At 39.8% G+C, this 27,676-nt stretch overlaps 1 protein-coding gene across 14 annotated transcripts in view; it reads left to right on the top strand.

The window, feature by feature from the left end:
* DOCK10 (dedicator of cytokinesis 10) overlaps window positions 1-27,676 on the top strand; it is a 241,535-nt gene that overhangs the window by 159,791 nt on the left and 54,068 nt on the right. For all 14 annotated transcript variants that reach the window (XR_010380702.1, XM_064485215.1, XM_064485213.1 and 11 more), the window contains exons 14-26: window positions 899-981; window positions 5,795-5,917; window positions 8,609-8,688; window positions 10,399-10,586; window positions 11,105-11,170; window positions 12,906-12,998; window positions 17,553-17,676; window positions 17,870-17,991; window positions 18,362-18,448; window positions 21,312-21,404; window positions 21,796-21,914; window positions 24,059-24,128; window positions 27,428-27,541. Coding sequence is in view for 13 of the 14 variants with exons in the window: in XM_064485215.1 (XP_064341285.1) it covers window positions 899-981; window positions 5,795-5,917; window positions 8,609-8,688; window positions 10,399-10,586; window positions 11,105-11,170; window positions 12,906-12,998; window positions 17,553-17,676; window positions 17,870-17,991; window positions 18,362-18,448; window positions 21,312-21,404; window positions 21,796-21,914; window positions 24,059-24,128; window positions 27,428-27,541 (1,362 nt within the window). In the remaining variant the exon portion in view is untranslated. The remainder of the gene's footprint in view (window positions 1-898; window positions 982-5,794; window positions 5,918-8,608; window positions 8,689-10,398; window positions 10,587-11,104; window positions 11,171-12,905; window positions 12,999-17,552; window positions 17,677-17,869; window positions 17,992-18,361; window positions 18,449-21,311; window positions 21,405-21,795; window positions 21,915-24,058; window positions 24,129-27,427; window positions 27,542-27,676) is intronic.

Raw genomic sequence — 27,676 nt, 5'->3', positions numbered from 1 at the left:
AGACATCAGCAATGCTTATGTTGAACTAAATGAAAAGGTAAAATAATTAATTATTTACCAAATTATAATAACACCTAAGTGAAGAAAGAAAGAGAGAAGGAAATGCCATAAGCTCTTTAAATGGTGGGACTACAGGGAAATTTTTTCTGCTTTCTTTTTTTGATTGCTATATTTTCTATAATAATTGAATGTTATTATTTAATAGAAAATAAATATTAAAAATCTATATTATCCACACAAAGAAGTAAGTTGGGAAAATAATATATAACAATTGAATTTGAGATTGTGTGACAGTTCAGGGCAGTGTTTTAACATATTTATGACTCCTTTAATTCAGGGTTTGGCCAACTATGGTGTTCAGGCCAAATCCAGCCTGCCGCCTCTATTTGTAAATAAAACTTTATTGAAACATAGCCACACTCACCCATTTAAGATTGTGGCTTCCTGCTACAGGGCAGAGTTGAGAATCTGGGACAGAGACCATGTGACCTGTGAAAAAGCCCTGTATATTTACTGCATGACTCTTTAGGGAACAAGTTTGCCAACCTCTGTCTGTAACAAATAAAAGGAAATACAAGACAAACTATGAATGTAAAATTGACTAGCACTTTCCATTCAATAATTTGAGGTCTTTTAAGTCACAGAAAAAGGAAAAAAAGTTGGAGAGAAAGAGAAGGGTGTTTTCTACATTTGAAATTTCCAAACTAAAAAGAAAGAAAAAAATTACACAGTCATTTGAACACAGAGGGTATCACTTGGCTCTTTATAAGGTAGAACCATGAGCCAGTAAAGCAGAATAGTTCTGAGTTTCAATATAAGATAACATGGAAATTATTTATTAGCATTACCTGGACGGTGATGTTCTAAACAACATTTTTATTTATTTATTTTTCCTTAGTATGCACAAAAGATACTAAAATCCAACAGGCAGTTTTGCAGCAAGCTGGGGAAGTACCGGATGCCATTTGCTTGGGCAGTGAGGTAGGTTGACAGTGATAACCAGCAGAATAGAAATGTATTTATGTCTGCATTGAAAGCTTCAGTTTTGAGCACCACTGTGGTACTTGTTTTTAATATACCTACACCTAGAAGAATGCTAATGTGTTCATCTTCATAAACACCTTGTGCTCCCCAGAAACATGTGTTTTACAAGACAGTCTAGCAAGACAGCTCAGAATAGACTGGGGCCATGCCATGTGTACCATGTGTGCCAGACCAGGTATGCAGTGGGTTCTTAGCAGGATCAAAGCAAAGTCGTAACTTTTTTATTATGTATATTTAGTCTGACAAACTCTTGATGTTGTATCAGTCCTAAAGGTTGGGTGTGCATAAAATTCCGATGGAAGCACTATGATTTCTTACACAGCTGTATGTTTTCATCTGTGTAGAAAACACAGCACTATTTATGGATGTTTCAATGAAACCATCAAATTGATCACTTAAACTGTCTTTGATTTTGGTACTGATTAGCATTACCAAATCTGTCAGTCCCAGTTGACCCTCTGATAGCAACGCTGAGTTACGTGGACACTGATGGCAGAATCATCCACCTGCACATATAACCTCTGCATAAAGAACAAAAATTGCTTTTCAGATCTGCTAAAAAAATAAACATCAATTACTATTGTCCTCCTCAATCTCATTGTGTCTCTGTCAGTACAGGAATTTCTTAAAGGAAGAAGTGCCTGGCATAGACATACAGGAAAAGGCCAGCAGTATACAAACTGAATGAACTAAAAAAGATTAATTAATGCCACAAAACAGACTGCCTGTTAAGTATCCATTTGACGGTGGTAACATCCCAAGGCAAATAACTTTAAAATCCAGAAGGAAGGGAGAACTGATTAGTTATGCCATTTTATGTCTCACAGTAACCAGTGAGGTGCCTAACCAGAGTAAACTCACCAATATTTTTTATAACTTTGATGTTGTTATTGAAAGTTGGAGATGGGTAGGTGCAGGGAGGAGAAATGTGGAATTTAGGGCGGTAATAAACCAAGATAGACTCATGCAGTTTCCAGCAATCAGTTTGCTCCAAGGCAGCCTTCTAAGTCAAGGAGGAAGAGACCAGACGCAGGGGTCTGACAAACATTCTGCAGACCAGGGCACCATTTATAGATCGTACCTTTGGTCAAGTTTCCTTTCTGAGTCTCAGGGTCCCCATCTCACCAGTGAAGCTGACAACATCTGCCTTGTGCACAGTAGTGCAATCACAAGTGCCCAGGCATCTGAGATCATAAAAATCATCTTATCTCCCTTTGACATCTCTCCCTTTAGGGACAACTAAAGCTAGCATATTCTGCATGAAAAAAAGATACTGTTTAGGTGCACTGAACCCTTTATGATGAGCTTAGCTTTTATTCCTCGTAAGCTTCAAGAGGAAGGATGAATAGTTATAATTCGCAGGTCAAACATTTTCATGTTGATAAGTAGTCTCAGTTCCCATAGGAAAGTCAGTTGGGGCAAGTAGAGGCAGGATGTCCTTTTGCAAAGTGAAATATTCCAATCTAGCAAGATTATAATGGTGAACACATCTTCTCTTGAAGGATCGGGAACTATTCTGAGCATCGTTATAGGCAGACATGTTAGAGCCAGAGCTAGGTTCCAAATCTCAACTCCATTTAGTTGAATTTAGGCAAGAATTTATAGTCTGTCTTTACCTCAATTTTTTTGAATGTATGAAGGAGGAAATGGTCAATATCTAATTTACTATTTCAGGGGTTAACATGCACAGATATGTACCCAATAAAAGATAGTCATTATTCTAATATGATTATTAGAAGTCCCTGTGGAGATCATCTTCGCCTCAACAAGTCCCCCTTGCAGGTGAATTTGGGGCAGTGAAGAGTAATGTGGGAAAGAAGTGAAAAGAATTACCCATTATTGAAAGAACCTGAAAAGTTAGGAAGCTCAGTAATAATCCTACTTTGAAGCTGTCTAGTAAGATACACTGGAGGAAAGACAGAGGGCGTTTCTAGGGAGGCTGATGAGATTACTGACAGCTGAAGTGATTATGTCTAGGATAGGAAAGCTAACAAAGCCCTAAGTTCACGCTACCTTAACACCGGATTAGTGGCTTGTTGATAGTTAGGAGACAGTGTACATCACCAATTCGTGTATATGAATACAGGACTTACATGTACATAAACATCTCTAGCAACTGAAAAAAAATGGTGAGCAGTGCAGTTCTCAGGATTTCATGTGAGACCACTTGGAATAGCTGACCACCAAAACCAAGCACAAGATCCCACCAAAGAGTTTTCATTTTCCCTTCACAATGTGGAGGAAAATAAATGCTGACCGAATCAGAGAGAGGCTTCCTGTTCCTCGTGTCATACTGACATAAGCTAGCCTCCTGCTGCATTTCAGTACCCTATTGGCACGGCTGGTTCTCTGGCTACTTTTTCTTTCTATTATATTTTCTTGATTGCAGCTTGTTTCAGGACATAGCTTTGAGTGTTCTCTAAAACGCTTTGGCCCTGAAAATCCGCTGCCGCTTAGAAGCATAGAATTGGCAATTAGCTTGCAAGCACATTATCACCCAGATCCAATCATCACACCAGCTGCAAGAGGCACCCATCCTCATCACTGGGACTGTTTTATCTAGAACTAATTTGGTGCATGTTCTTATTTTTGACACCAGCTGTAGTGCCATTTTATAGCAAAAACAAAAAAGGCAGGCTATATTTGGGGTAAATAAAGAGGACACATTCAAAGGGTCCCATAGTGTATCGTACACTCATTGATTCAGGGGAAGGTTCACCTTTGCAAATATGTCACATTGTTAAATGGAACTCTTTCCGCTCATATGAGCCCCAGAATTATGTGTGCCTGCTTCCAGGACAGGGCTCTTTGATTTTTTTCCTCTGTCCCAGGCAACCTTCCAAATGGACCAGAGTAAAACACTGGAATTTCTTTCAAATTAAATGAGACTAACATAAAAATTTCATTCTTATGTCTGTACATTTAGAGAAGACCCACAGGCAACAACGAAACATTCCCAATAAATGGTTGTCCAACCTCTGTTTGGATCCTTCCAGGGACAAAAAACTCAAGTTTTTTGTCTTTTTATAGCTCTTCTTGTCTTTTTATAGCTCAAATGATGAGATAATTCTTTTTTTTTTTAAATATTTTTAAACTGCTTGACAGTCACTTATGTTTTGTCTTCCAAAGCCATAAAAAAAAAAAATGCCCAGTTCTTTCTATATACCACAGCTCCTCATGCTGCTTATGAATGAAGCTCTCCGGGACACCTCAGCTTCTTTTCTTTTAAGCTAAAAGCCACATGTTTTTCAGCCACACCCCAAATGTCATGGCTCTGAGACCCTCATCATACCCTGATCATTGCTCTACTCTGGCAGTTGGAACTGGGCACCGTGTCTCAGCCATCCTGAAACCATCTGTACAAATGGATCAGTTCTCTGCAATCCTGCCAATTAGCATATTTATCGAGCAGGGACAGAGTGTGAGCTGTGCTTCACTGTGGTGCTGTGTTCTTTATGATGTGGCCAGTGTAAGTGAGTTATTTCCTGGACAGAGCTGCTGGTAAGAACAAAAGCCAGCGATACAGCCCAAGTCTACCAATATATTTGAAGTGACTGGGTATTTAAGAAAAAAGAAAGAAAATACAACTCAAAATCAATTTAACCTCCTCCCATGTTGGGAAAAACATCATGTTGGTTTCAAACTGTTACACACGTCAAACAAAAGCCCTGAATAATACTTAAATAAAAATAATCTTCAAATTAAATATGTTCATTCTGCTTCCCCCAGTGTGATTTGATAGGGGACCTTTTTGGCCCTCAGTTATTATTTAACGGAGAAAAATGAGAAAGTTTGAAGGATTCTAAAAATATCATTCTGATAAATTCCTGGCGCACTTTCTAAATTATTTGATGCTGAAGCTCTATGATCAGGTATCCACTTAAATGCCCTTTTCAACCTGGGTATTGAAATCTTTGGTCCAAGTGAAGGGCAATGAAAGAGTTTCGTTAAGGTCCTTACGTTAGAAGAAATAAAAATTCAGCATTTCTCTAACATTAAAGACAAATCAGTAATGCATGGGTCTGATTTTTCTTTGGTAGGCACAGAGTGTGATGAATTATGGACCAGGAAAAGTGACATTAAGCCTGCTGTGTATACTTGCTTTTCAGCAGCAAGTATGGCCTGGCATCACTATATTACTTGGATTAAAAACAGTTTGTGTATTTTAACTAAGTCTATAGAGTTCCGTTGGAATCAAGGAAGGAAATAAATGGCTCAGGTTCATGGTGTTCTCTTTATTTGATACAAAATGCTGACTCAGGTGTTCTCCATTTTATCTTTGTTTCTGCCCCAAAATTTAGGACGTTGGGCACATTTATCTCCAAGAAAATGTTTCATGAGTACACCCATGTACACAACCTTAACTGCTTTCTTTTATTCATAAATTCTAATGGCATCACCCAAACTGATGTGACCCCGGCTTGCTCAGAAAACAATGAAAAAGTAGTAACATGTGTTCCTATTCCTCTCCACCTGCCCTAATACTCTGTGGCTTTGATATGTTACTGAATCATAAATGAATGTCATCGTAATATGGGCTCCTGTCACTTTAGGTACTGAGTTGAAAATAAGAAATTAAAGATGACAATTACAGCGTGTAGATGAAACTTTTGCTTAAGAAGTTTTCTTGTCTTTTTATTTTATGAGTTCCTGGAATTTCTTCCACTGTAAATGGAAAATTGAATCATTTTAAGTCATCTTTGTAAACAGTATGCAAATACCAACCTGAATGAAGATTGTTTTCTTTCAGATCAGTATTTAAGGACAACCAGGGAAATGTGGACAGAGACTCAAGATTTTCGCCATTGTATAGGCAAGAAAGTAGCAAGATTTCAACTGAGGACCTACTTAAATTAGTGTCTGATTATAGAAGGTAGGATTTGGGGGGGGGGATACTCTTGAAATTAACATGAGCCGGCTACACTGCTACTGGTGATTTGTTATCACTGTGTAAGCAGTACTTGATTGCCAGATTCTCATATGTCCAAAGTCCTCCAGAAAGCAGATGCTTTGCAGATGACTTCACTTATTTCCAAATGACGCCAGAAGAAGAAATTTGCCAGGTTTGCATGGAAGGAACGTGAAACATTAAACTATGTCAGTTACCAATAGCTATGTAACATATCACCCCAAAACATAGTGGCTTAAAATAACAGCCTCACTAATTTTACTCTTGAGTCCATCATTGAGCATGGCTAGGTGAGGGGAGCTTGTCTCTTCTGCATGTGATGTCGTCCGGGAAAGGTTAAGTGGAACCAGAGGGTCCACTTTCAAGAGAGAGCATTTGATGACAGGCAAGTTGGTGCTGGCTGGTGGCCGGGAGCTCAGCTGGAGCTGTGGGCTGGAGATCTTGTTCTTCTCCATGGGAGCCTCTCCATGGGATACCAAGGCTTCCTCACAGCCTGATGGCTGAGTTCTAAGAGTAAATGTCCCAAGAGACAGACAGAAAATGACCACTGCCGGGTCCTTAAGACCAGAAGCTGTCCCAGTGCTATTTCTGCCACAGGATACAGTCAACTGTCACAGATCCTAGATTCAAATGAAGGGTACAAAAACACCTCTAAATAGGAGGAGAGTTAGGGGATTTTAGAATATGTTTGAAACTCCACAGAGTAATTAATTGCTGTGAATACAATTATTTATAATATTTCTGTTCTTCAGATGCTTTTGGAAAAGACAGTGGAAGTTAGTGCTAAGAGAAGAAAACCGTGAAAGTCACAACATTTTTAAAATGAATCACCATGTATTCAACATCTGATGATGATAAAATCTTTCATGATAAGTGACTTGTAAACCATTAGCCCCTGATACACACAGGATTCCTTTGCTCCTTTCCCAAGTGTTCTCTTTCTGCCTCTCCCATCTAAGAATCAACAATCCCCCATCAATTAATTTTGTTTATCTGAAACAAAAATAATATATTACTATGAAACAAGTGTGATTAATATTTTCTGTATCTTCAATACAAGATATATTTCTATTTAATTAGAAAGGAAGTTTTCCTATTTTTTTTTTTGTTTTGGAAAAAATATAAACCTTAGAAAGCAAAATAAAGGTAAGAAATAAAATCTTGGAGGAACCCATGAACCAATATTACGTTTTTATGAGCCTACAAGACCACTCCTTACATGGGGAGACCCTCCTCTTGACTTTATCAGACTTCAAGGTCAAAATGCCTACAGCCACTAAATAGGAATTAAGAATGCTTTTCCTCTTTACTCTTTTTCCAGTGCACTAATGCATGAAAAAGTTGTAATGCTGAGCAGAAGGGAATGGGCAAAACGGGAGAAGACCACACTCTCACAAAACCCATGTTATTGTTTAGCAAAGAATGTTATTCCTATGGCATTCAGAGGGCACCTAGAATACCTAATGCCATGCTGGTGAGATGTTAAATTATTTTATGGATGCCTTACACTTTATGACATTTATTCTCAGTAGTGTGTTGAAGAATGTCTACCACTGACTCTCTGGGGGGAAAACTGATTTGTAGTGTGATGTAAATTCTCCTACCATTGCTGATTTCAGACTACCAGTGGGGCTTCACCAAACATGCAGTTGGAAAGAAATGTGCACACCATTACATAACACTTCCACCACACAGACAGATATAAATAACCCCCAGAGCATAGATAATCTCACCATGTAGTAAAATATTTACCAAGTGATGAATTTTCAGTCCTTGTTACCTTGGTGTTGAATGTAATTTGTGTAATGGTAAGTTTATATAATTTCATTTTTAACAATGGTGGTGTTTTACAGTTGGTAGGCAAAATAACTGAATATTTAGCAATCAGCTCTCACAAGCTGGGAGGAGCTGGCTCTGACCCACCACTGTAATTATTCTGCCTCCTGGAGTAGATTTCCTGACAAGGGTAACACTGGAAACTGTTATCTGCAACTTTCACCTTCCTATAAAGGAAGATAGGTGGGAGGGTTTTAGTAAAGAGAGAGGGAGAGGCATTCAAGGACTCATGAATGAGAATGAACACAGTACAGGGATAGGTAGGGAAGGAGGGCCCACGTACTCTTCCAAGGATGGGAGAAGAAGAAGAACCAGTATCAGGGAAAGGTCCCTTGTCCCCTTCAGTTGTGGGTCACGAGGGAGAAAGCAGACCGTCCCCTTAGCAGCTGCAGCAGAGACTGGCCGGGCTCTCAGAACTTCCTCAAACTCCTCCTGAAAGTGAATCCCTTACACCTGTTCAAATACCAGTACTTTTTGTTAACAAAAACGATTTACCATTTACCAAAACTAACAATTTACCATTGTACGTATGTGTTGGACTATTTATAGAAATGTTATCTGAAGTCGGAGCAAATAGCTTTAAAACATTCTTCAGAATATCTGTAACTTGACCCCTCCCTGATTTTTAGTTCTTATTTGCAGCATCACGTAACTTTTAGTTTTCAAAATAAAACTAATTGAAGAAATTATTCACAAGATTGTTTAGGGTCCCACTTATCAACACTGAGAATGACAGTTAACTGGGTTTTTCCTTGACGACTAGAATAATTCCTTGTGTGTGTCGTGTGTGTGTGTGTGTGTGTTTCTGTATTTGCACAGAGCTGACAGAATAAGCAAAATGCAGACCATTCCTGGAAGCCTGGATATCACTGTTGACAACATTCCTTTGGAGCATCCAAGTATGATGATAATGTAGAGTTTGGAATATTTAGTGGTTTGTTGTTGGTTGGTTGGTTGGTTGGGTAGTTGGTTTGTTACAAAGGTTTGTTTGGGGAATTTTTTCTCAAAGTTTGGAATACATGTAATTCATTATCCTATAGAAATTTGAGGCTTATTTCTCCATTAAGACAGACTGTAAGTACTGTAGGGCAGGAACTATATTCAGGGTAACCTAATATTCATCTGGTGTACACCATGCACCCAGCAAGGTATTAAATTATTTAATCTTCAAAACCTTGGAGGGTTGCACATCAGTTTACAATAGATGGATAAACCAATAACCCCCAATAGGTGATGCTACACTGTGCTACCAAAGAGTTATTCTGAACACCATGTGTAGCTACCCAAGTGGCCATGCATTAATCATAGCTGGCTTGTTTTTAGACTCTCTTATTACACAGGGACCATATATCTTTTTCGGAATACGGCCAGAAGTTCTGTTTGCCAGTGAACATTTGAATTTCAGAAAGAGTCTTTATTAATTTGTAAATAAGATTTGCAGAATTTATTTCTTAAGTGGTAACATTGGTTTCTTTGTTTTTTATTTCTTCTAATTATGCCTTTTAGTGACTTCCCCAGTGATGCAATGAATGAATAAGGGCATTCTAAAAAGAACTACAAATGGGGAGAGAATTATTACCACAGGACATTTGAATTGCCCTTAGCACTGTTAAGGTTTTCATTCTTACAGTTTTTCCACAAGTCATTTTAATATGAAGTAAAATGAGCATCCTGATGTAAGCCATGGCTCGAAATCACTTTTATATTGATTGATGTGACAAAGCAGGGGACAAACTAAGCCATTTCCTCTTCCTGATTTGTGGGGTGTGGCTTTTATTACCTATGGTAAAGAAAAGTAGCAAAAGAGAAAGCTAAAATATTCTCTTTGAAAGGACTGTAGGATATCAGAGAAATCTGAACATATAATAAATATGTTATAATTTGGGGGGGAAAAAAACCCCTGTAATCTGATTCTCAAGCATATTTAGTTAACGATTTTGCTTTTTGGAACCCAGGGAGATTTCAGGTAGGGTAAGAGAAGGTAGAAGGATTTGCTGTCTTTTAGGACCACAACTTCAGCCTCCAAACTACTTAGTGACAAGTTTTGATTTATAAATTCCTAATGGACTTTATTCCCCCTTAGGCTGTTTTTACAAGTTTCGGTTTTAAAAGGTTGTAAAAACTGAAGAGAAAAATAAAATTGTTAACTAATAGCACAGGGGGATTAGGACCTATGTTGTGAAATCATTCCACAGGGAAAAATACTGTAAACCCATTGGGAGAGGGTTTTGTGCTGTCAGATATCAATGTTTTTAGTGTTAAAGTTAAGGTCAGTGGGTTAGTTTTTAACCTGATAATACCTGGTTAGTGTGCTTAGAGGATTTCTATCTAAAATTTACTATTTATATGAAACTTAATATAAAAAGAAGATAGTTAAAAGTCCAAAAGATTTAGTTTTTTGAGACATCAATTTTGATACTAACTCTTGTCACTGATTATGTATCCTGCCTACCTCCTACAAATTTTTCAGGCCAGCTTAATCTATCATAAATTGGTATAACAATTATGGAGTTTATATTTTGAGTGGAACAATTTAAAAATATGTTAAGTATTGTTCACCTACAAACAAGCCTATTCAATGACAAACTCTTATTTTCTGATTTTTAAAGACTGTGTAACATCGTCCTTTATTCCCGTCAAGCCTTTCAATGTGACGGCTCAGCCAGAACCCACAGTGGAGGTGGAAGAATTTGTTTACGACTCGACAAAGCATTGCCGCCCTTACAGAGTATACAAAAATCAAATTTACATTTACCCCAAGCACCTCAAGTATGACAGCCAGAAGTGTTTCAACAAGGTGTGATATGTTTCTGAGATACCCTTTCTCGCCCTCCCCCCACCCCCAATTTAGACCATATGAAGATGGTTTCTTGAAGGTCAAATACAAATTACTAAAGGCCAACACTTTGGAATAGAAAACCATCTGAAGAAAGTGTTGAATAAGAGGCAGTAATGAGTTTCACCCTAAAAGTGTTTAAGGATGTATGTTTTGTGACCTATGAATAATCCTTTCTGAAATCAGCCCTAAATAATTCTATGCTAGACTTTATTTTTAGTTTAAGAGGCTGAAAATAGCTTACCTGCACCCTTCCAATCTGAGGCTTTTCTTCCCTTTTAAATAATCTCTCCAATCCTTCTGCTTTTTCTGAGCACTATGGGTAATGTCACAAGAAAGTGTTGGCTAGTCTACATTTTTCAGATTTAATTTAAAGCTACTTATTTTAGGCACCTGAATTTTTTTTTTTTTTTTTTTTTTTTTTTTTTTTGGTGTTACCTAACAGGAAATTACAATCATTTTTCTGGCTGTAATTTCAGGCACGAAATATAACCACGTGCATTGAATTCAAAAATTCCGATGAAGAAGATGCCAAGCCCCTGAAGGTGAGCCAAGTTCACGGGAGGGACGAAGCGGAAAGGAGGAGGCAGGCGCTGCTGGTTCGCTCCGCCTCCCCTGAGGGGCTTTTGATTGGAGTGTGACTGAAAGCGGAGCAATTCAGCACATTTGTTTCAGATTTCCTAAACATACCTGATTGAATAGGCATCGTTCGTTAAGTAGGTCTATTAGAAACGCCCGTCTCATGGCTCTGCTTAGCTTTTCGTGATTTGGAAAAAAGGAAGACATTCTAGTGTGAAATAAATGCAAAGATTCCTCTCTGGAAGACTTTGTCCTTTTCAAAGATTAGCCTGCCTCCCAGTTCAGTGCTTGATTGAAAATGCCACATCCCAGCCGGCCTTCGCGTGCCCTGAGCAGACTGGCTGCTGTGCGCTGACCAGACGGCCCCTGGGGCGGGGGGCTCCAACCCATGGGGCACTTAGGTTTGTGGGAGGTGCAGGTGGCCACGTGCTGAGGAGCTGGGGGATGCCTCTGGGAGGCTGGTCCCTCTTGCTGATCGCATGATTTAATACGATCAATAAAACCATGAGGTCTGTGTGAACTGGGCTGTTCTCACCTATAAATCTGCATTTTTTCGGAGTTCGTATTTGAAAGATACTGTTATTATGTTATGGACTTTGAACAACCTATAAAGCTGAAGTAACCTATAAAAGTGGAAGGGAAGATTAGTTTTCAGTGGGCCTGCAGCCAGATCATCCCTGTTTCGGTGAATCAGAGGCATGGAGTATAGTAAAGAACAAAGCCAGTTTCTAACTGGCCCCCACAATTAACTGAGATAATCTCTGAAAGCACTTCTGTCAGGTACCAATTGTGTATTCTATGCTAAGAAGGGTGGTAGCATTATTCAGAAGAACAGTCCTCAATTTGAGGGATTGAATGAGTCCTGCAGAGTAGAGAGAAAAAGGGTTTTGAAATAGCCTTGAGGCACTCTCAGAATCCCCACATTCCAAGTTCCACAGCAATATTAGCATCGGGAGATAAAAATCAAGTGAGATGGAATTATCAAGCAAACAAAGGCGATGACCAGAGGGCAAACACACGGGGCCTGCAAGGGCATTGTTGATGGGAAGAATTCTAGAAGGTGCAGGTATATGGGACCTCTGTTTCATTGCATCTTAAAGCGTTACTCAGAGATACAGCTGGCTCTAGTAGAGGGACCCTGAGCCTTGTGCTAAAGGGGCTTTTAGGACAAGGAAGTGCCATCTCCCATCCCCTGGCCTGATTTGGGGCCAGGTTAGAAGAATGACACAATGTGGTGGAGCCTGGAGCCAGCCCTGCACTTCCAGCTCTGCATTCTTGGTTGGGGACTGGCATGTCAGAAGCTGGGGTCAAACTGAGCCTTGTGGTCACCCAGGACTGATGGCCTTCAACTCTAGATCAGAGCTGGATACCACAGGCAGCAGGAATTAGAACTGAACAGATTATCTCTTCTCTCCATAATCAAAAATTAGATAGTGAATTGATTCAGGAATTCAGTGTTGATATAGCGTCTATGTAATGAATTAAAGCCTTCAAATTTTCTTCCGCTGTGCCCCATGGTATAATAAATACAGGACAGCAAGTCAAAGAAGTTCAAGGTTCATTAGATGTCAGCTAAGCCTGGCAAGCTACCGCAAAATTCATCTTTGTCCCAGGATGGGTCACTGAAGAGTTGTGACCTTTTTTGTGTTTAGGGTTCATTTCAGACACTCCTAATTATTCAACTCATAATTTCTTACACAGTGTATTTATGGAAAACCTGGAGGACCCCTCTTCACCTCAGCCACCTACACGGCAGTGCTGCACCATTCCCAGAATCCGGATTTCTCAGACGAGGTAAGGGCCCCCAGTGCCCCCAGCAGCCCCTGAAAAGACAGATAAGTGGGTAAGTTAATACACAATAATAGATGCTCCCTAGACCACACCTCACACACAGGACATACCTGAGCAGGTGTTTACGTAAGCAAGCTTTAGAAACCACATCAACTGTCAGTTGCTCCAGGAGTGTGCTGCAAATTCACAAATTTTGGCACAAGATTGTCTTTTAAAAATGTGATGTTGTTATTATATCATTTCTTCCAAATGAGACTATTTTTTTCCTTTTATTTCATTGGTTAGTATAACAAAGATCATGTTAGATAGTTTTTACCAATCAATACAGGCATTGCGTGTCATAAGGGAAAAAACAAAGGGTAGAGTATGAGCCACCCCTATTGCTGATAACTTTCATGACCTTGAAGGAGCTTAGAACCCCTCATCTCAAGACTTGCCCCAGCCAACTCTCAAGACTCTCTTATTATGTGCCAGGCACCACTCTGTACTCCCTGTATGTACCATCTCACTTAGTCTACACAGCTTTCTCTAGAGAGACAGAGTCAATAGGGAGATAGAAAGAAGAAAAGATAGATAAATTGATAGAAAAGTAGAGAAAACAAGAAAGAAAGAAAAGAAAAGAAAAGAAAAAGAAGGAAGGAAGAAAGAAAGAGAGAAAGAAAGAGAGAAAGAAAGAAAGAGAAAAAGAAGAAAAAGAAGAAGAAAGAAAGAAAAAGAAAAAGAAAGAAAGAAAGAAAGCACATTGGCTCACATCATTATGGAGGCTGAAAAGCCCCACAGTCTGCCATCTGCAAACTGGAGACCCAGGAAAGCCCTTGGTATAATTCAGAGGCCTAAGAACCAGAGCATCTATTGTGGATTCCAGTCCAGGTCTGGAGGCCTAAGAACCAGTAGCACCAAGGGCAGGAGAAGATCAGTGTTCTGGGTCAAGTAACCAGATGGAGAAGGAATTCAACCTTCCTTGGCCTTCTTGTTCAGCTCTGCCCCTCAGTGAGTGGGATGGCGCCCACCCACCTGGGGAGGGCCATGACTTTACTCAGTTCACCAATTCAAATGCTAATCGCCTCCCAAAATGCCCTCACAGACACACCCAGGCATCATGTTTAACCAGCTCTCTGGGTATCCGGGGCCCAGGCAAGTTGACACACAAAATTAACCTTCAGGTCCTCCTATTTTATGGGTAAGGAAGCTGGGGATCAGAGAAGCAACTTTCCCAAGGGTACATTACTGTGAAGTGACAGTCAAAAATTCAAGCCAGGTCATGTGACTTCACAGCTTGAAGCTTCACTCTCTAACAGAGATATAAAACAAACAAACAAACAAAACTCATTGGGTCAATGATAAATTACTATACACACATTAGCTTGCATTATAAATGGTCTCAGACAAACAAGTTTCAGTGATTAACTTTGATTTCAAACCATGATGCAAAGGTCTGAATAACGCAACCTGCCGGTATGATGTCTGGGATTACAAACATCACATCTTTTGTGTGAGTTTCCTCCTTCTGCTTAACAAATTACTGCAGTTTAGTGGCTTAGACAACACACATTGATTATCTTACAGTTCTGCAGGTCAGAACTCTGAAATGGGTCCCACGGGGCTGAAATCTGGTGTCAGCAGGCCTGCGTTCCTTCTGAAGGTTCTGGGGACAAATCCTTGCCTCGCCTTTTCTAGTTTCCAGAGACTGCCCACATTCCTTGGTTTGTGACCTCCTTCTAGAAATTTCATCTCTCCAGTCTCTCAAATTTCCTCTGATTTGGACTCCGCTGCCTTCCTCTGATAAGGCCCTTTGCGATTACATTGGGTTTACTGGGCTAATCCATTCAGTCAAGATCCTTAACTTAATCACATCCGTGAATTCCCTTTTACCACGTAAGGAAACATACTCACATATTCCAGGGATTAGGACATGGGGGACAATTTTGGGGGGGAGCTATTATTTTGCCTACCACCCCTTGTTACACATCAGCTATTTTTAAACTCATTTAAAGAACGCCAGTGAGACCACAGACCTGACTAACCTTGTCTCCTTCCTCCACATCTATTTAATGCTCTTAAATTTTTTCCCTATAAAGACAAATTTTAAAAAAACAATTTCAGGGAAAGGGCTATTACCACTTTACAGAATATTCACTACTTTGGTTGACCCCTTGACACAGCCCATCCGAAAGGTGTGTTCTCTGTAGACATACAAGGTTAAAAATATATATATATTCTCACTGTTAATTCTGGCTTTTAATCTCTCTCACTCGCATGTGCTTCCCAGAATCCTTGAGCTTTTCCACAAGAGAACATGTGTGTAATGAACAGCCTGGCGAACTCTGCGGTGCCGATTCAAAACTGTTTTCTTCTTTATCATTGCAAACAATTATTGCATTAATTATAAAAATGGGTATCGATTCTTCTAAGGAGCTGTTAAAATATGATGTGACTATTTGCAGTATTTGTTAACTGAAGACTGTTTGCATTAATATGTAGCTAACTGGAATGCTTGAGTACTTGTTTCATTCCCTTGTGCTCTGGCTGAAAAAAAAAAAAAAAAGAAAATTTCATTCTATTGCACGTTAGTTACTGTCAGTTTTGAATTGTATGTTGGCTTTTGTTACCAGGTTAGCATACTGGTATGTAAGTGATATATGTAAGCTTCTAAACCATTTCTAATTCAGGAGCTCCCAAGCTTCACTGTGCATCAGAATCACCTGGAAGCCTTGTTAGAACACAGATTACTAAAACCCAGCCCAGATGTGGAGATTCCATACGTCTGGGGTGAGACCTGAGAATCTGCATTTCTAACAAGTTGCTAACATGCTGAGGACACTGAAAATCTATGTAATGAATTCTTTCCTGAACAGTGTGAAAATAAAGTCGCTGCAAATACACATGTACAGAGGGTCTAATACATAAGCTGGTAGATAATTTGTCAGGCTCTCTATCTCCTTATTGCTTGATTTGGCTATTCTGGAAATGACCTAGTTGCTAACATTGAACAGAATGCAGCTTACTGGCCTGGGATCCTGGGATTCTGGTGGATGGTGGTGATCACAAGATGTGCATTCTTGTCCTGGGAGATCCTGATCCGACCATCCTCCTAGGGACTCCAAACCCCTTCCCTAATATCTCTCGCTTTGGTTGCTACCCCTGCAGAGGTTTGGAAACTAAAAAACACCATCAAATGAAGAGGGTTTCAAAATCTTTCTTTCCAGGAACATGGTGTATGCTCCTCATTAAGTATATTCTTAATCTATATCAAGCTTATGTTTTATGTTTATTCAGAAGCATTATTTACAGAGCTGCAGCATGATCTCTTTACAAGATTGCTCATTACTTAGTTACCACAATATATTGTACGTTGTACAAATATATTGTATTTTTTATACAATATATACCATATATATATATTATTGTGGGTTTTCTTAAGTGATAGATTCCAGGCTTCAGTTGTATCATTTACAACAACCATGTTTCTCAACATGTCTCTGAATCACCTGAGGGTCTTATTAAAATGCAGATTCTGATTCAGTATGTCCGGGTAGTGTCTGAGATTCTCCATTTCTTTTTATTTTTATTGAAGTAGAGTTGATTTAGAATGTTGTGTTAGCTTCCAGTGTACAGCATAGTGATTCAATTACATATATATATTATTTTTCATATTATTTTTCATTGTAGGTTATTACAAGATAATTGAATGTGGTTCCCTGTGCTATATAGTAGGACCTTGTTGTTTACCTATTTTATACATAGTAGTTTGTATCTGCTAATCCCAAACTTCTGATTTATCCTTTCCCCTTTGATAACCGTAAATTTGTTTTCTATGTCTCTGAGCCTCTTTCTGTTTTATAAACAAGTTCATTTGTATCATTTTTTAAGATTCCACATATAAGCTACATCATATATTTGTCTTTCTCTGTCTGACTTACTTCACTTAGTATGATAATCTCCAGGTCCATCCATGTTGCTACAAATGGCATTATTTCATTCCTTTTTATGGCTGAGTAGTATTCCATTGTGTATATATTACCACATTTTCTTTAGCCGGTCATCTGATGGGCATTTAGGTTGCTTCCACATCTTGGCTATTGTAATTAGTGCTGCTGTGAACGTTGTGGTGCACATATGAAATTCTGCATTTCTGTCAGCTCCCAAGTGATTCCTGTGTAACTGGTCCAGGCACACACTTTGGGAGGCAAAGACCTACTGTTCACTCAACATATGTCCCTTGATGATAAGTCCTCAATCCGTGCCCTGTTTACATTCTAAAGTTATGTCTGTGTGTGTGTGTGTGTTTAATTCATGGTGGCATAAATTATCTGATGGGAAACACTAGGTATTCTAAATTATCATCATTTGCCACAATAAAGAAGTTAACAATAACATCTTACTCCTAGCAGGATGGAAATTTTTTGAGAGTGAAATCAGTACTTCTAACGCTGACTATTGTGGACCAAAATTTCAGTTAAAGAGTTTTTAAGAGGCTAACGTGTCTATGCTTTGTCTTGCCCTGACACTGGGAAAATGATTTTAATCTCAGCCCAGCTATTCTCTCTTCCATTGCAGGTGAAAATTGAGCTGCCAACACAGCTTCACGAGAAACACCATGTTCTGTTTTCTTTCTATCATGTCACTTGTGACATAAATGCCAAAGCGAACGCCAAGAAGAAGGAGGCTCTGGAAACACCAGGTACTGACAGGAAGCAATCTGAGAGGGCTGTGCGTGTCATCTGTTGGACTTGAGTGGGAGAGTACTTTAAAAGCTCTGATTTATGGAGTTTTTGAGTGAAGTTTTGTATCCGTAAATGATAAATAGCTTTCTGTTCACTCCTCACCAGGAAGTTTGTACTGAAAAGTTTTCCCTCTGTTGTTCCTTTGCACAGTTGGATATGCTTGGCTTCCTCTGATGAAACATGATCAGATAGCTTCTCAAGAGTACAACATTCCGGTTGCAACAAGCCTGCCTCCTAATTATTTAAGCTTTCAAGATCCTGCAAGTGGAAAGGTATTGAATGATGTATAACTTGAGAAAAAAAACACAAGGGCTCAATGGCATGAGCTTATCTTCTCTCCGCTATTTAAATTAACCCAACCTTAGTGTGTGCATCCACTGTAGGTAGGAATCAAGTCTACCTGTAATATTTCAAATATCCTGTTTAGCTTCTGGCCAGTAGAAATGATATATTAAAATGGTCCCTCGGCATCACATTGGTCTCATTTACCAATATTGCCAAATGTATTTGCATCTCTTATTTTCCATCTCTATTGCGATGTAAGATAATGGGTGGGATGGCGAGTCAGCACAAACTAAAAAACCTATTTGTTTTCCCTTCTCCCAAATTGCCACAGTGACAGTAACAAACTGTTTTTTGCAGCATGGCGGGAGCGACATTAAATGGGTTGATGGTGGCAAACCCCTTTTCAAAGTATCAACGTTCGTTGTATCAACAGTGAATACTCAGGTGAGCATGTTGTCCTGAAATATCAAAATCTTCTCTCACATGTAGAATTGTGAGGTGTCTCCTAGATTTACGGAAGGAGACTCACCATTTCCCAAGGTGTCAGAAGAGCAGGTGATTAAAAAGGAGGAATGTTTGTGGCAAAACTTTATCTCTCTGCCGGAAGAGATCGAATGCCTTAATTCATAAAAATGCAGGCGCCATAAAACTGCAAACCAAAATACCAGAAGTGCGTTTCTGAGGATGACCCTTCCATTAGAGGATGGTTTGCTTCCAATGACAACACCCAGGTGTTAAAAACATGAACCGTTTGGACTTTTACCTTAAAATTCAGTCCAGTTCCCAGTGCCTACCCCAGGCTCCTCCAATGGGAATCCCATGAGGTTGGGAGAACTGTATTTGAGAGCCACCTCAGCCAATTTCTGGCCCAGTGACCCTGGACCAGTCACTCCACCCCTACAATCCTGTTGCCTCATCAGAAAAATGAGACCAATAAGAAAAACCCTATACCTAAGGTTGTAGTGAGAATCAAAATGAGGAACTGCCTGTGAAAATATCTCATGCGCTGTGGAATGCCTCACGAATGTAGTTGTGGTCATTGTCAAATCCCCACACTCACCCCTCCCATCGCAAGGCAGCTTGTTTTACCATAATGTGAGGGCTTCTATGGTACCAGTTGTAAACTACAAAGCAAATTATTACAAGCGCGTAGAATATGTATTGCTTCTTCCTTCAATTCAGTGTGCATCTGCTCTTCCATTTGTGCTTCACATTGCTTTATCTCTAGCACATACTTGGTCACTAAGAAAATTGAAATAATCCAGGTGCCACTGAATATTGGATCATAGTTCCTCCCCGCAACCGCTGGTGCCTCGAGCCAGAGTTAGTCCTCTTCCCCAGTCCTGCGCCCCTAGTTCCTTAAACCCATCTTTTCTCTGATGCCATCAGCCCTGGTTAAGTCCCACGGAATGGTCGTCCTCCACCAAATCCTGCTTTTACAGATCTCAGAAGGCCCCGAGGTTCTCTTTCTCCTGCACACAGCCCACGTCTCTCTGAGACTCAGCACTGCTTACCTTCTCCTCCATCACCTTCCCCCACCCACACACTTGTTGCCCCAGGGGAACGCATTCTTCTTTCATCCATAGCGGTATTGACCACAGTTTTCAAATACCCAAGGCCCACCCATTCCTGCACTGTGACCTCCATCTGCTTCGTTCCTCCAAGACCCAGGGATTTTTTTCTTTTTTTCTTTTTTTTTTTTTTTGACTCTCAGCCTTTCCTCAGCCAGGAAGATGATCTCTCCCTCTCTCCTTCCCTCATTGGTCAGGTCAGCAACTACCCATCCTTCAGGTCTTGGCCCAAATGTCACTTCCTCAAAGAAGCCTTTCCTGTTCCCTGACCCCTCAGACATGCTGGGTAATCTTGTCATCCACTTAACAGGACACCAGGCTTTCCTCTGAAGCACTTATCTAATCATGACCAAGTAGGTATGTGTGGAAATCAGAGCGTGATGCCTCTCTCCTGGCGTAAAGGAAGGACCACCGCAGAGGGGAGTGCATTTTCCTGGCCCCGAGCTCTGTCCTCCTTGCCTGCCAAGACCCTGTCCTCACAATTCTAGAGTCTGGAAATCTGAGATCAAGGTGTTAGTTTTTTCCCGAGCCTCTCTCCTTGGCTTTCCTCTGTGTGTGTGCACTTCCAAGTTTATAAGGACATCAGTCATATTGGATTAGGGCCACCCTGTCTTATTTTACCTTAATTGTTGCAGCAAAGTATGTTACAGCTCAGTGTTACAGCTCAATTGTGACAGCAACCTGGATCTGGGCAAGAGACCAAGCAGCACTCTGACAGAGGGTTGGAGAACTCAGGTTTATTACGCCAGCAGGCCCAGAGGAGTTAACACTCCAAGCTCTGGAACCCGTCCATAGCTTTACACAGGCTTTTATAGGCCACCAGTCTAGACTTTGCAACATTTTGCAACGTCATATGCAAATAAGGTATAATAATGGTGACTAATTAGGAACAAGCTTTGTAGAAATGGACCAATCAGGAGTGAAAGAAATGGGCCAATCAGGAGTGAGATCCATGCAAATAAAGCACTACAAATGGACCAATCAGGAGTTAGCTCAGGGAATCAATAGAATCTTAGGGGTAAGTTCCGCTTTCCTAGAAGTAAGCCCTTTCAGAGTTTAGGAAGCGAAATAATGCTGCAGGGCCAGGGAACCGAATGGTGCTGGTAGGAAGGTAGTGGCCCTGCCTGGGGGTCCTGCCGTCTTTTTCATGGGGCTTTCCACCTCAAATTAGCTCTTTAAAGATCTTATCTTCAAATATGGCTACATTCTGAGGTACTAGGAGTTAAGACTTAAACATATGGATTTTTGGGGGAAAATAGCAAAGGCTAAGAGTCAGTTTTATCTCGTGATATCAGTGTGGACCTCCTAATTTTTTATTAGCTCTGACATTTTTAAGTCTGAAAGTATCCCTCTGCATATTAAACGTACACATTCTCCTATGCGTTAAAGAATATGTAAGAAAAATTGGTGGGAGTCTGTGGAAGAAGCAGAAACAGGAAGATGGTAGAAGGGAGTTTAAAAAAGAACGGAACCAAGGGAAGTAATTCTCCAGCCATTGTTATATGGTTCAGAAGGAGAACAAACCTCTGAGGGTGGAAGAGGAGAGAAAGTGGGCTTTGTAAGTCAGGTCGAACCCTCGACGTGCCGGGACGTCTGTGAAAGTGAGAGGTCGATTCCTGTGACTCCTTGATAAAGCTCACGGCGTCTGTCCTGCAGAAGGGCGCACCTCCATCCCCATGGTTGTGCCACAGCTCACGTGTCATCAAAAATAAATACTTGGTTTCTGGCTGTTTCAGGATCCACATGTGAACACATTTTTCCGACAATGCCAAAAAAGGGAGAAAGATATGTCTCAGTCGCCTACCTCGAACTTCGTCCGATCTTGTAAGGTAAATGTGACATGCCAATGGCTGCGATGGGGTCCAGGGTGGAAATGGGCAAAACCAACCTTGACATTTTGCACTGAGTAAGCAAACCAAGGAGTAATTGTTATCAAGGATTTTTAGATGCCTCGTCAATTCAGAGAGTAAATGATTTTATTTCCCAATTCCTAGAAGGTGTTTGTGGGTTGATTAAAAAATAAGCAGAGATCCGTTTCTCCAAAATAAAAATGATTGGAAATCAGAATCAATTGATTCTAAATTAGTTAATGCTGAATGCCATGAGTAATAAAGCCAGACAGAGGTGAGCTTCAGTACTCAGATTCAGGTTCCGAAAAACACCACTAAAATTTGCTTTCAATTTAATCAGTGGCCTTTCTTCCCCCTGCCAATTTAACAGAACTTATTGAATGTGGAAAAGATTCAAGCAATCATGAGTTTCCTGCCTATAATCTTGAATCAGCTCTTCAAGGTCCTGGTACAGAATGAAGAAGATGAAATAAACACCACTGTGACCAGGTATCCATCACACAGCCTTAGGAGATGAGATCGGATAAATTGTAGTTCTGCAGGACTCTGATGATAACTGAATGGCCACTTAATTCTCTGGGCTTGCATTTTGTTTGAACACATATCTCAAATTTAAGTATTTCTCAGTCTTGAATTCTTACCTTCTCATCATCTATTATGGTCATTCAGATAAAATTTTAGACCTCTTTTTTAACTTTTTATTTGTATTTTTTAATTAAGCTTTTTATTTGGAGATAATTATAGAGGCACATGCAGTTGTAAAAAATAACGCAGAGAGATCTCACGTTCCTTTTAGATGTTCCCAGTGGTGACATCTTTGCAAAACTAAAGTACAGTATCACGAGCAGAATATTGACATTGATACAAGTCAGGATACAGAACATTCCCCTCCCCACAAGGATCCCTCATGTTACCCTTTTATTGACACACCTACCTCTCCCTCATCTCAGTCCCCACCCCTAGCCCTGGCAATTACTAACCTGTTCTCCATCTCTAGAATGTTGTTATTTTAAGAATTTTATATATATTATATTGAAATTGTGTATATAACATGATTATATATAATTATATATAATCAGATTATAATTATATATTTTTATATATATAAACCATTGGAAATTGTATATGATTATGTATGTTATATATGTTAAAATATGTACCATATTTATTTATGATAAATTCATAAATTTAGTATATATTGTTTTAAATGTACAAATTTATATAAATCATATATATATATATGTGTTTGTATGAAATTGTATAGTATGATACTATGTAAACTTTTGGCACTGGCGTTTTTCACTTAGCATAATTCTCTGGAGAGTCATCCAGGTTGTTGCATCTACCAGTACTTCACTCTTTTATTTCTGAGTAGTATTCCATGCCACAGTAGGTTTAAAAATTCACCTGTTGAGGACAGCTGGGTTGTTTCCAGTTTGGGGGTAGATTTGGGGGTGAACATAAGTTTTCATTTCTCCGAGATAAATGCCCAGTGTGGTTGCTGGGTCACACGGTAGCCGTGTGTGTGGGTTCTGAGAACGTTGCGAATTGTTTTCCAGAGTGGCTGTGCCCTTTCACACTCCCACTAGATCCTCTGTTGTTGCTATTATGTTCAATTTTTCTTCAACTGTTCTCACTTTAAATTTTGCCAACATTACTAATCTGTCTGGTGACTTTGGCAATTCCAGTTTCCTCTTTCTAGAGAGAGTGTTTTTAATTAATTATTGAGTCTTATATTCCAAATGTTCATTTCTTTTTAAATATTAGTCACAGCATTCTGGAAAAAAAATTACTCTTGACATTGAAATATTTCCAGTACCTTCATAACTCCCAGGCATATCATTAGCCTCTTTCAGAATAAGAGCCTCATTTTTAAAAATCTGAAGCTCTAGAAACTTGAAGTATCCCTAATCGCTCTGCAACCAGCGAGTCCTGGAACCAGATTAAAAGTCCCCAGCTGTGCCTTTAACGTATGCTCTTTTCAGCATAAGTATATACAGCTGTACTGGCAAAACTCTTAAATATTTCAGCAGATAGATCTGTTGAAATTCTGAGATATTCCTAAACAACACAGCCATGCAGCAACTGGACGTCTTCATGAGAAGAAGTCAACCCGTACCTCCTCTGCTACTGGAAACCCTAACCCAGCTGAGGGGGAATAAACCCCAAAACCTATACCTTAAACTAATTACTTTTTCCCAAAGCATATATATAATGCCTCAAAGTTGGAAGACAAGCCCTTTTAAAATATGATAGATAGAGGTTAAAGATCTTAAGTTTTAACAAAGTACTAAAAATGATCCTTTTTCTAAGAAGACACTGTCAACAAGCACACAGACCATAATAGCACATGCAGTTTGGGCAAAAATGCCTCCAGTGTGATCCTGCAGCCATAAGACATTACTTAGAGCTTAGTGTTTAGAGATTTCAAGGTTGGAAATGGCTAACGGGTATTACAGATATTGAACACCCAGTATTAGGGGATAATGGAGAGGAGGGAGTCTGACATTGGTTCATTCATTCACTCAGTAACTATTTCATACGCAGTCTGCCAAGCACTCCGGTGACAAATGCAGTGATATTTATTTTCCTGCCTTCTCCAGAAAGGCCACTGAACAGCTTTGCTTTTCCAGGGTTCTGACCGACATCGTGGCCAGGTGCCATGAGGAGCAGCTGGACCACTCCGTCCAGTCCTACATTAAGGTATGAAATTACCACTCGGGCACTGGTCATGTCCCCTCGTACTGTGTGGCTTGTCTCATTTCCTGCCTGCAGTAAGTAGGAAGGCTCTCCGTGTAGCTGGGCGGTGCCCACCACAGTCATATCAGACATTCCCCGGAGCTACTTACAATACTGTCTCTTTGCATTGATGGGCTCGATGTAGTGTTTAAATGTATAAATGTATAAATAATGTGTACGTGTGCAGATGAATATTTATAGGGGGAGAGAGAGCCAAGAAAGAGTCTGTAGAGGAGACGAGAAGTATTGTCCTTTGATGTCAACATTACAAATAAATGCAATTCCTGTGTAAATTTCAGGAAGACGTTTCCTGTTGGTTTGTTGAATGCGCTGTGTTTCTTCTGTAATGTTTTCTTAGCTCTTTTTATTGTTTTCTCAGGCATTATTTCATTTTCCCAGTTACTGTATATTTGTACCTGCTTCTGGTATGTTAAGTCCTTTATCCTCTGGCATGAACCACTAGCCCATTCCATCGGTGCGCTCGCTTCCTCCAGTCACCTTGTCAAATGTTCACTCAGACGTGGTTTTATTCTCATTTCCAGCTGGCCTGTGAATGAATGCCAGTGAACTTGTGATGATGTTTGCACATTTTAGTTCCGGCCTAAATATTGTCTTCTTGAATGAGAAGCAAAAAACCCATCCAGAGATAAATAAAAGTACCTTATATTACTTTGTAACGCACAGAGGACCTAAATTTCTATTTTTATGCATAGATTATATCTTTTAGAGACAGAGATCCTTTTAATTAAAAGAATATATTCCATTAATATGATAGAATATAGCCATTTATTTTAGATACATAGAAAGGCGACTAAGAAGAATTTGGGGCATTTTGTGCTACAAACGTGACAAAAATGCTCCTGTAAAAGGAAATAGCTAGAAATTTTATTCTGAGTTGAACCCCTCCCTCCGAGATAGCATCAGTGAGGAATTTTTTTCTCATTACAGTTTTATATGTACATATTTTCTACCTGTCAGAAATGTTAGATGTCTTCCCAAATACTTAAGCATGAGCCTGTGTCCTTCCTTAAAATAGCCCATACGCCAAAAATAGTTACTTCACAGTAATTTCCCAGTGGTATAATTTTACCCAATAAGATCTACAATTCAACTGCCGGAGGCCAGTTCCACCTACAAATGCTTTTTAGTTTGCTCTCTATTTAGTGTAGAGTCACAGCTTACTTTTATAGGGTATTGATGAGTTTATCATTCAACAAAATCATCTCTCAACATTTACCCCAATTTTCCATTTCAATCACCAAAGGGGCTGGGAAGAAAAAAATTCCCCAATCCATATTGCATGAAGTCATCTCTTTTTCAACACACATTTATCTTGTTTCAACAGAATCATTGGAAATTGCATTAAGAACCACTGATACTGTGGCTCTTGTTGTGACAGTGAGGGCTGGTTCCTGATGAGAGCCTTAGGTCAGCTCTCAGACAGCATCTGTGATGCTGAAGGGTGTACTGGAAATGCATCCTGGAATGGTCTTTATATTTAACCAGGATGTTCGAAATAGCCTGATGAGACCATCTGATTTTGTAATATAGGAGGTTGCTTATTTAGTTTGCTTTGAAGTGGTTCAAGTGCAGAAACAGAGCTATGTGGAATTCCAAGCTGATAACAATTCCTCAGGATTTTAGATCACATAGTTCCATATATCTAAAACAGACACAGCCTGATAAACATAACCAACTGGAAAGTGCACTCAAGTAGCAAGGGGGAAAACTAGATTCTCGTCAAGGTTAAATAGTTAACTGTGAGCAAGCCACCTCTCTGAACCTCGTTTTTCTCCTCTGTGTAGTGAGATGGGGTGGACCAGATGAACATCCAGCTCTATTATTCTGCGATTTGACTCCTGTTGTACTACATGGCTGACAGCCTGCCCTTGACCAAGGAGTCTGATTTTTTTTAACCCTTTGTGGAAAAAATTAGTTTTTAACATATGCATCAATATTAAGCCCCACACCTCAGAGTATAATAAAAACTGCTGCTCGTACGTGCTTTGATGCCCTTGAGAGATGTGATATTTGATTTAATTTATATTTATTCAGAAGTAAACTAAACACCATTTCAAGTTCAGTGGTGCTAAATGCTGCTAACTCACTCCATCTACAATATCCAAAACGCACACATGCACCATGTCTCTTTCAAAGATGTATGTCTGAAGTCGATCTAATCAAATGCCATGGTTTACAGCAATTTGTAGGGCTGACATGTTCTTGCCAAAATTTTTTAAAACTTCAGAGCTAGTTGAAATGCCCTTGGGGCTGAGTCACTGTGCGTGGGATTAAATAGTCAACGACAACACTGCCCTCACCTGAGTCATAATCTCTGAGGGGAAAAAAATCATACGACTCTTGATTTTAGCTACCTTCGTGCATGTTTTAGTCTTCTCTTTCTCCTTTGGGGTGAGCTTGGAGAAGTCAGGCCCCATCAGGACAATTTAGGTGTCAGTGAGCTACGAAGTTCAAAGAAATGATAGAGACCCAAATGCAAACGTGCCTCTGCTTTGACTTTCTTGCCTGCCTTCACCCTTAACTTAGTGAAGTCCCAGTTGTGAACATTATGAAGAAATGACCTTCCTTGAGGCAAACCCAACTCATAAGCAAAATATTATATATTTTATATTTTAAATATATGTGTATGAACTGATACTTAAAGTATATGAAGAAATATGGAAAACTAATCATGACATGCACTCAGTGGTGCCAAAACCAGTTTTTTAAGGAAAAAAAAAAAAGAGCAGCATTTGTTATCTTGCTGACAGCCAATGTTCATGAACCCGCTGATAGCTGTGTCTGAGCGTGAGATGGTAGTGGCCCCGGGCTTGTGGGGAGCTCACCTACTGGCCTCTGGAAGGTTCCTGCTTCCCCACGTGGCTATCTGAGTGGCTATTTGAGTTCTTCATCCTTTCAGGATGAAGAAATGCTACCATGCCACCCAGCTGTTGCCAGTGGAAGGAAGGAGAAGGGGAAGTGTATCCCAAGTAGGTGGGTCACAGCCCTCCACGCTTCCTTGAACGCGCTAAATTGCTCTCTGGCCCTTCGTTTTGCTTTCTACAAAGAGAGTTTCAAGGGGAGCTTAGGTGAGCAAGGCCCTCCCTGTGCAGAGCCCTAAATAGAAGCAGGTGTGTATCACACTTACCATTGGGCCTTCATTTATTCATGACAAAATCCAGCATGAGCAGATAATTTCAAGACGCATAATGGAGCATAATGTTTAAGTATTTAACTTTTTTCCCTTTTTGGACTTTCTTCAGTTCGTGTTCAAGACCAGGGCATGCAAGGAGAGAACTATACATGAGGAACTGGCTAAAAATGTGACTGGTCTTTTGAAATCAAATGACTCCACAACAGTCAAGCATGTCCTGAAGGTAAAGAATTTAAAGACAGTCCTTTCGTTGTTAGTATGTGGGATGACTTACTCTCAGCCCGGAAGGTGGTAGGAGTCATTGATTTCTATGGCTCATTTCTCTTATAGTTCCTGGTACAAGCTTCATGTTGAAACT

This window comes from Camelus dromedarius, chromosome 4 (genome assembly GCF_036321535.1).
Source record: "Camelus dromedarius isolate mCamDro1 chromosome 4, mCamDro1.pat, whole genome shotgun sequence".
NCBI classification, from domain to species: Eukaryota; Metazoa; Chordata; class Mammalia; order Artiodactyla; family Camelidae; genus Camelus; species Camelus dromedarius.
The sequence above is the reverse complement of the archived record's forward strand: the minus strand, read 5'-3'. Positions and strand labels throughout refer to the sequence as shown.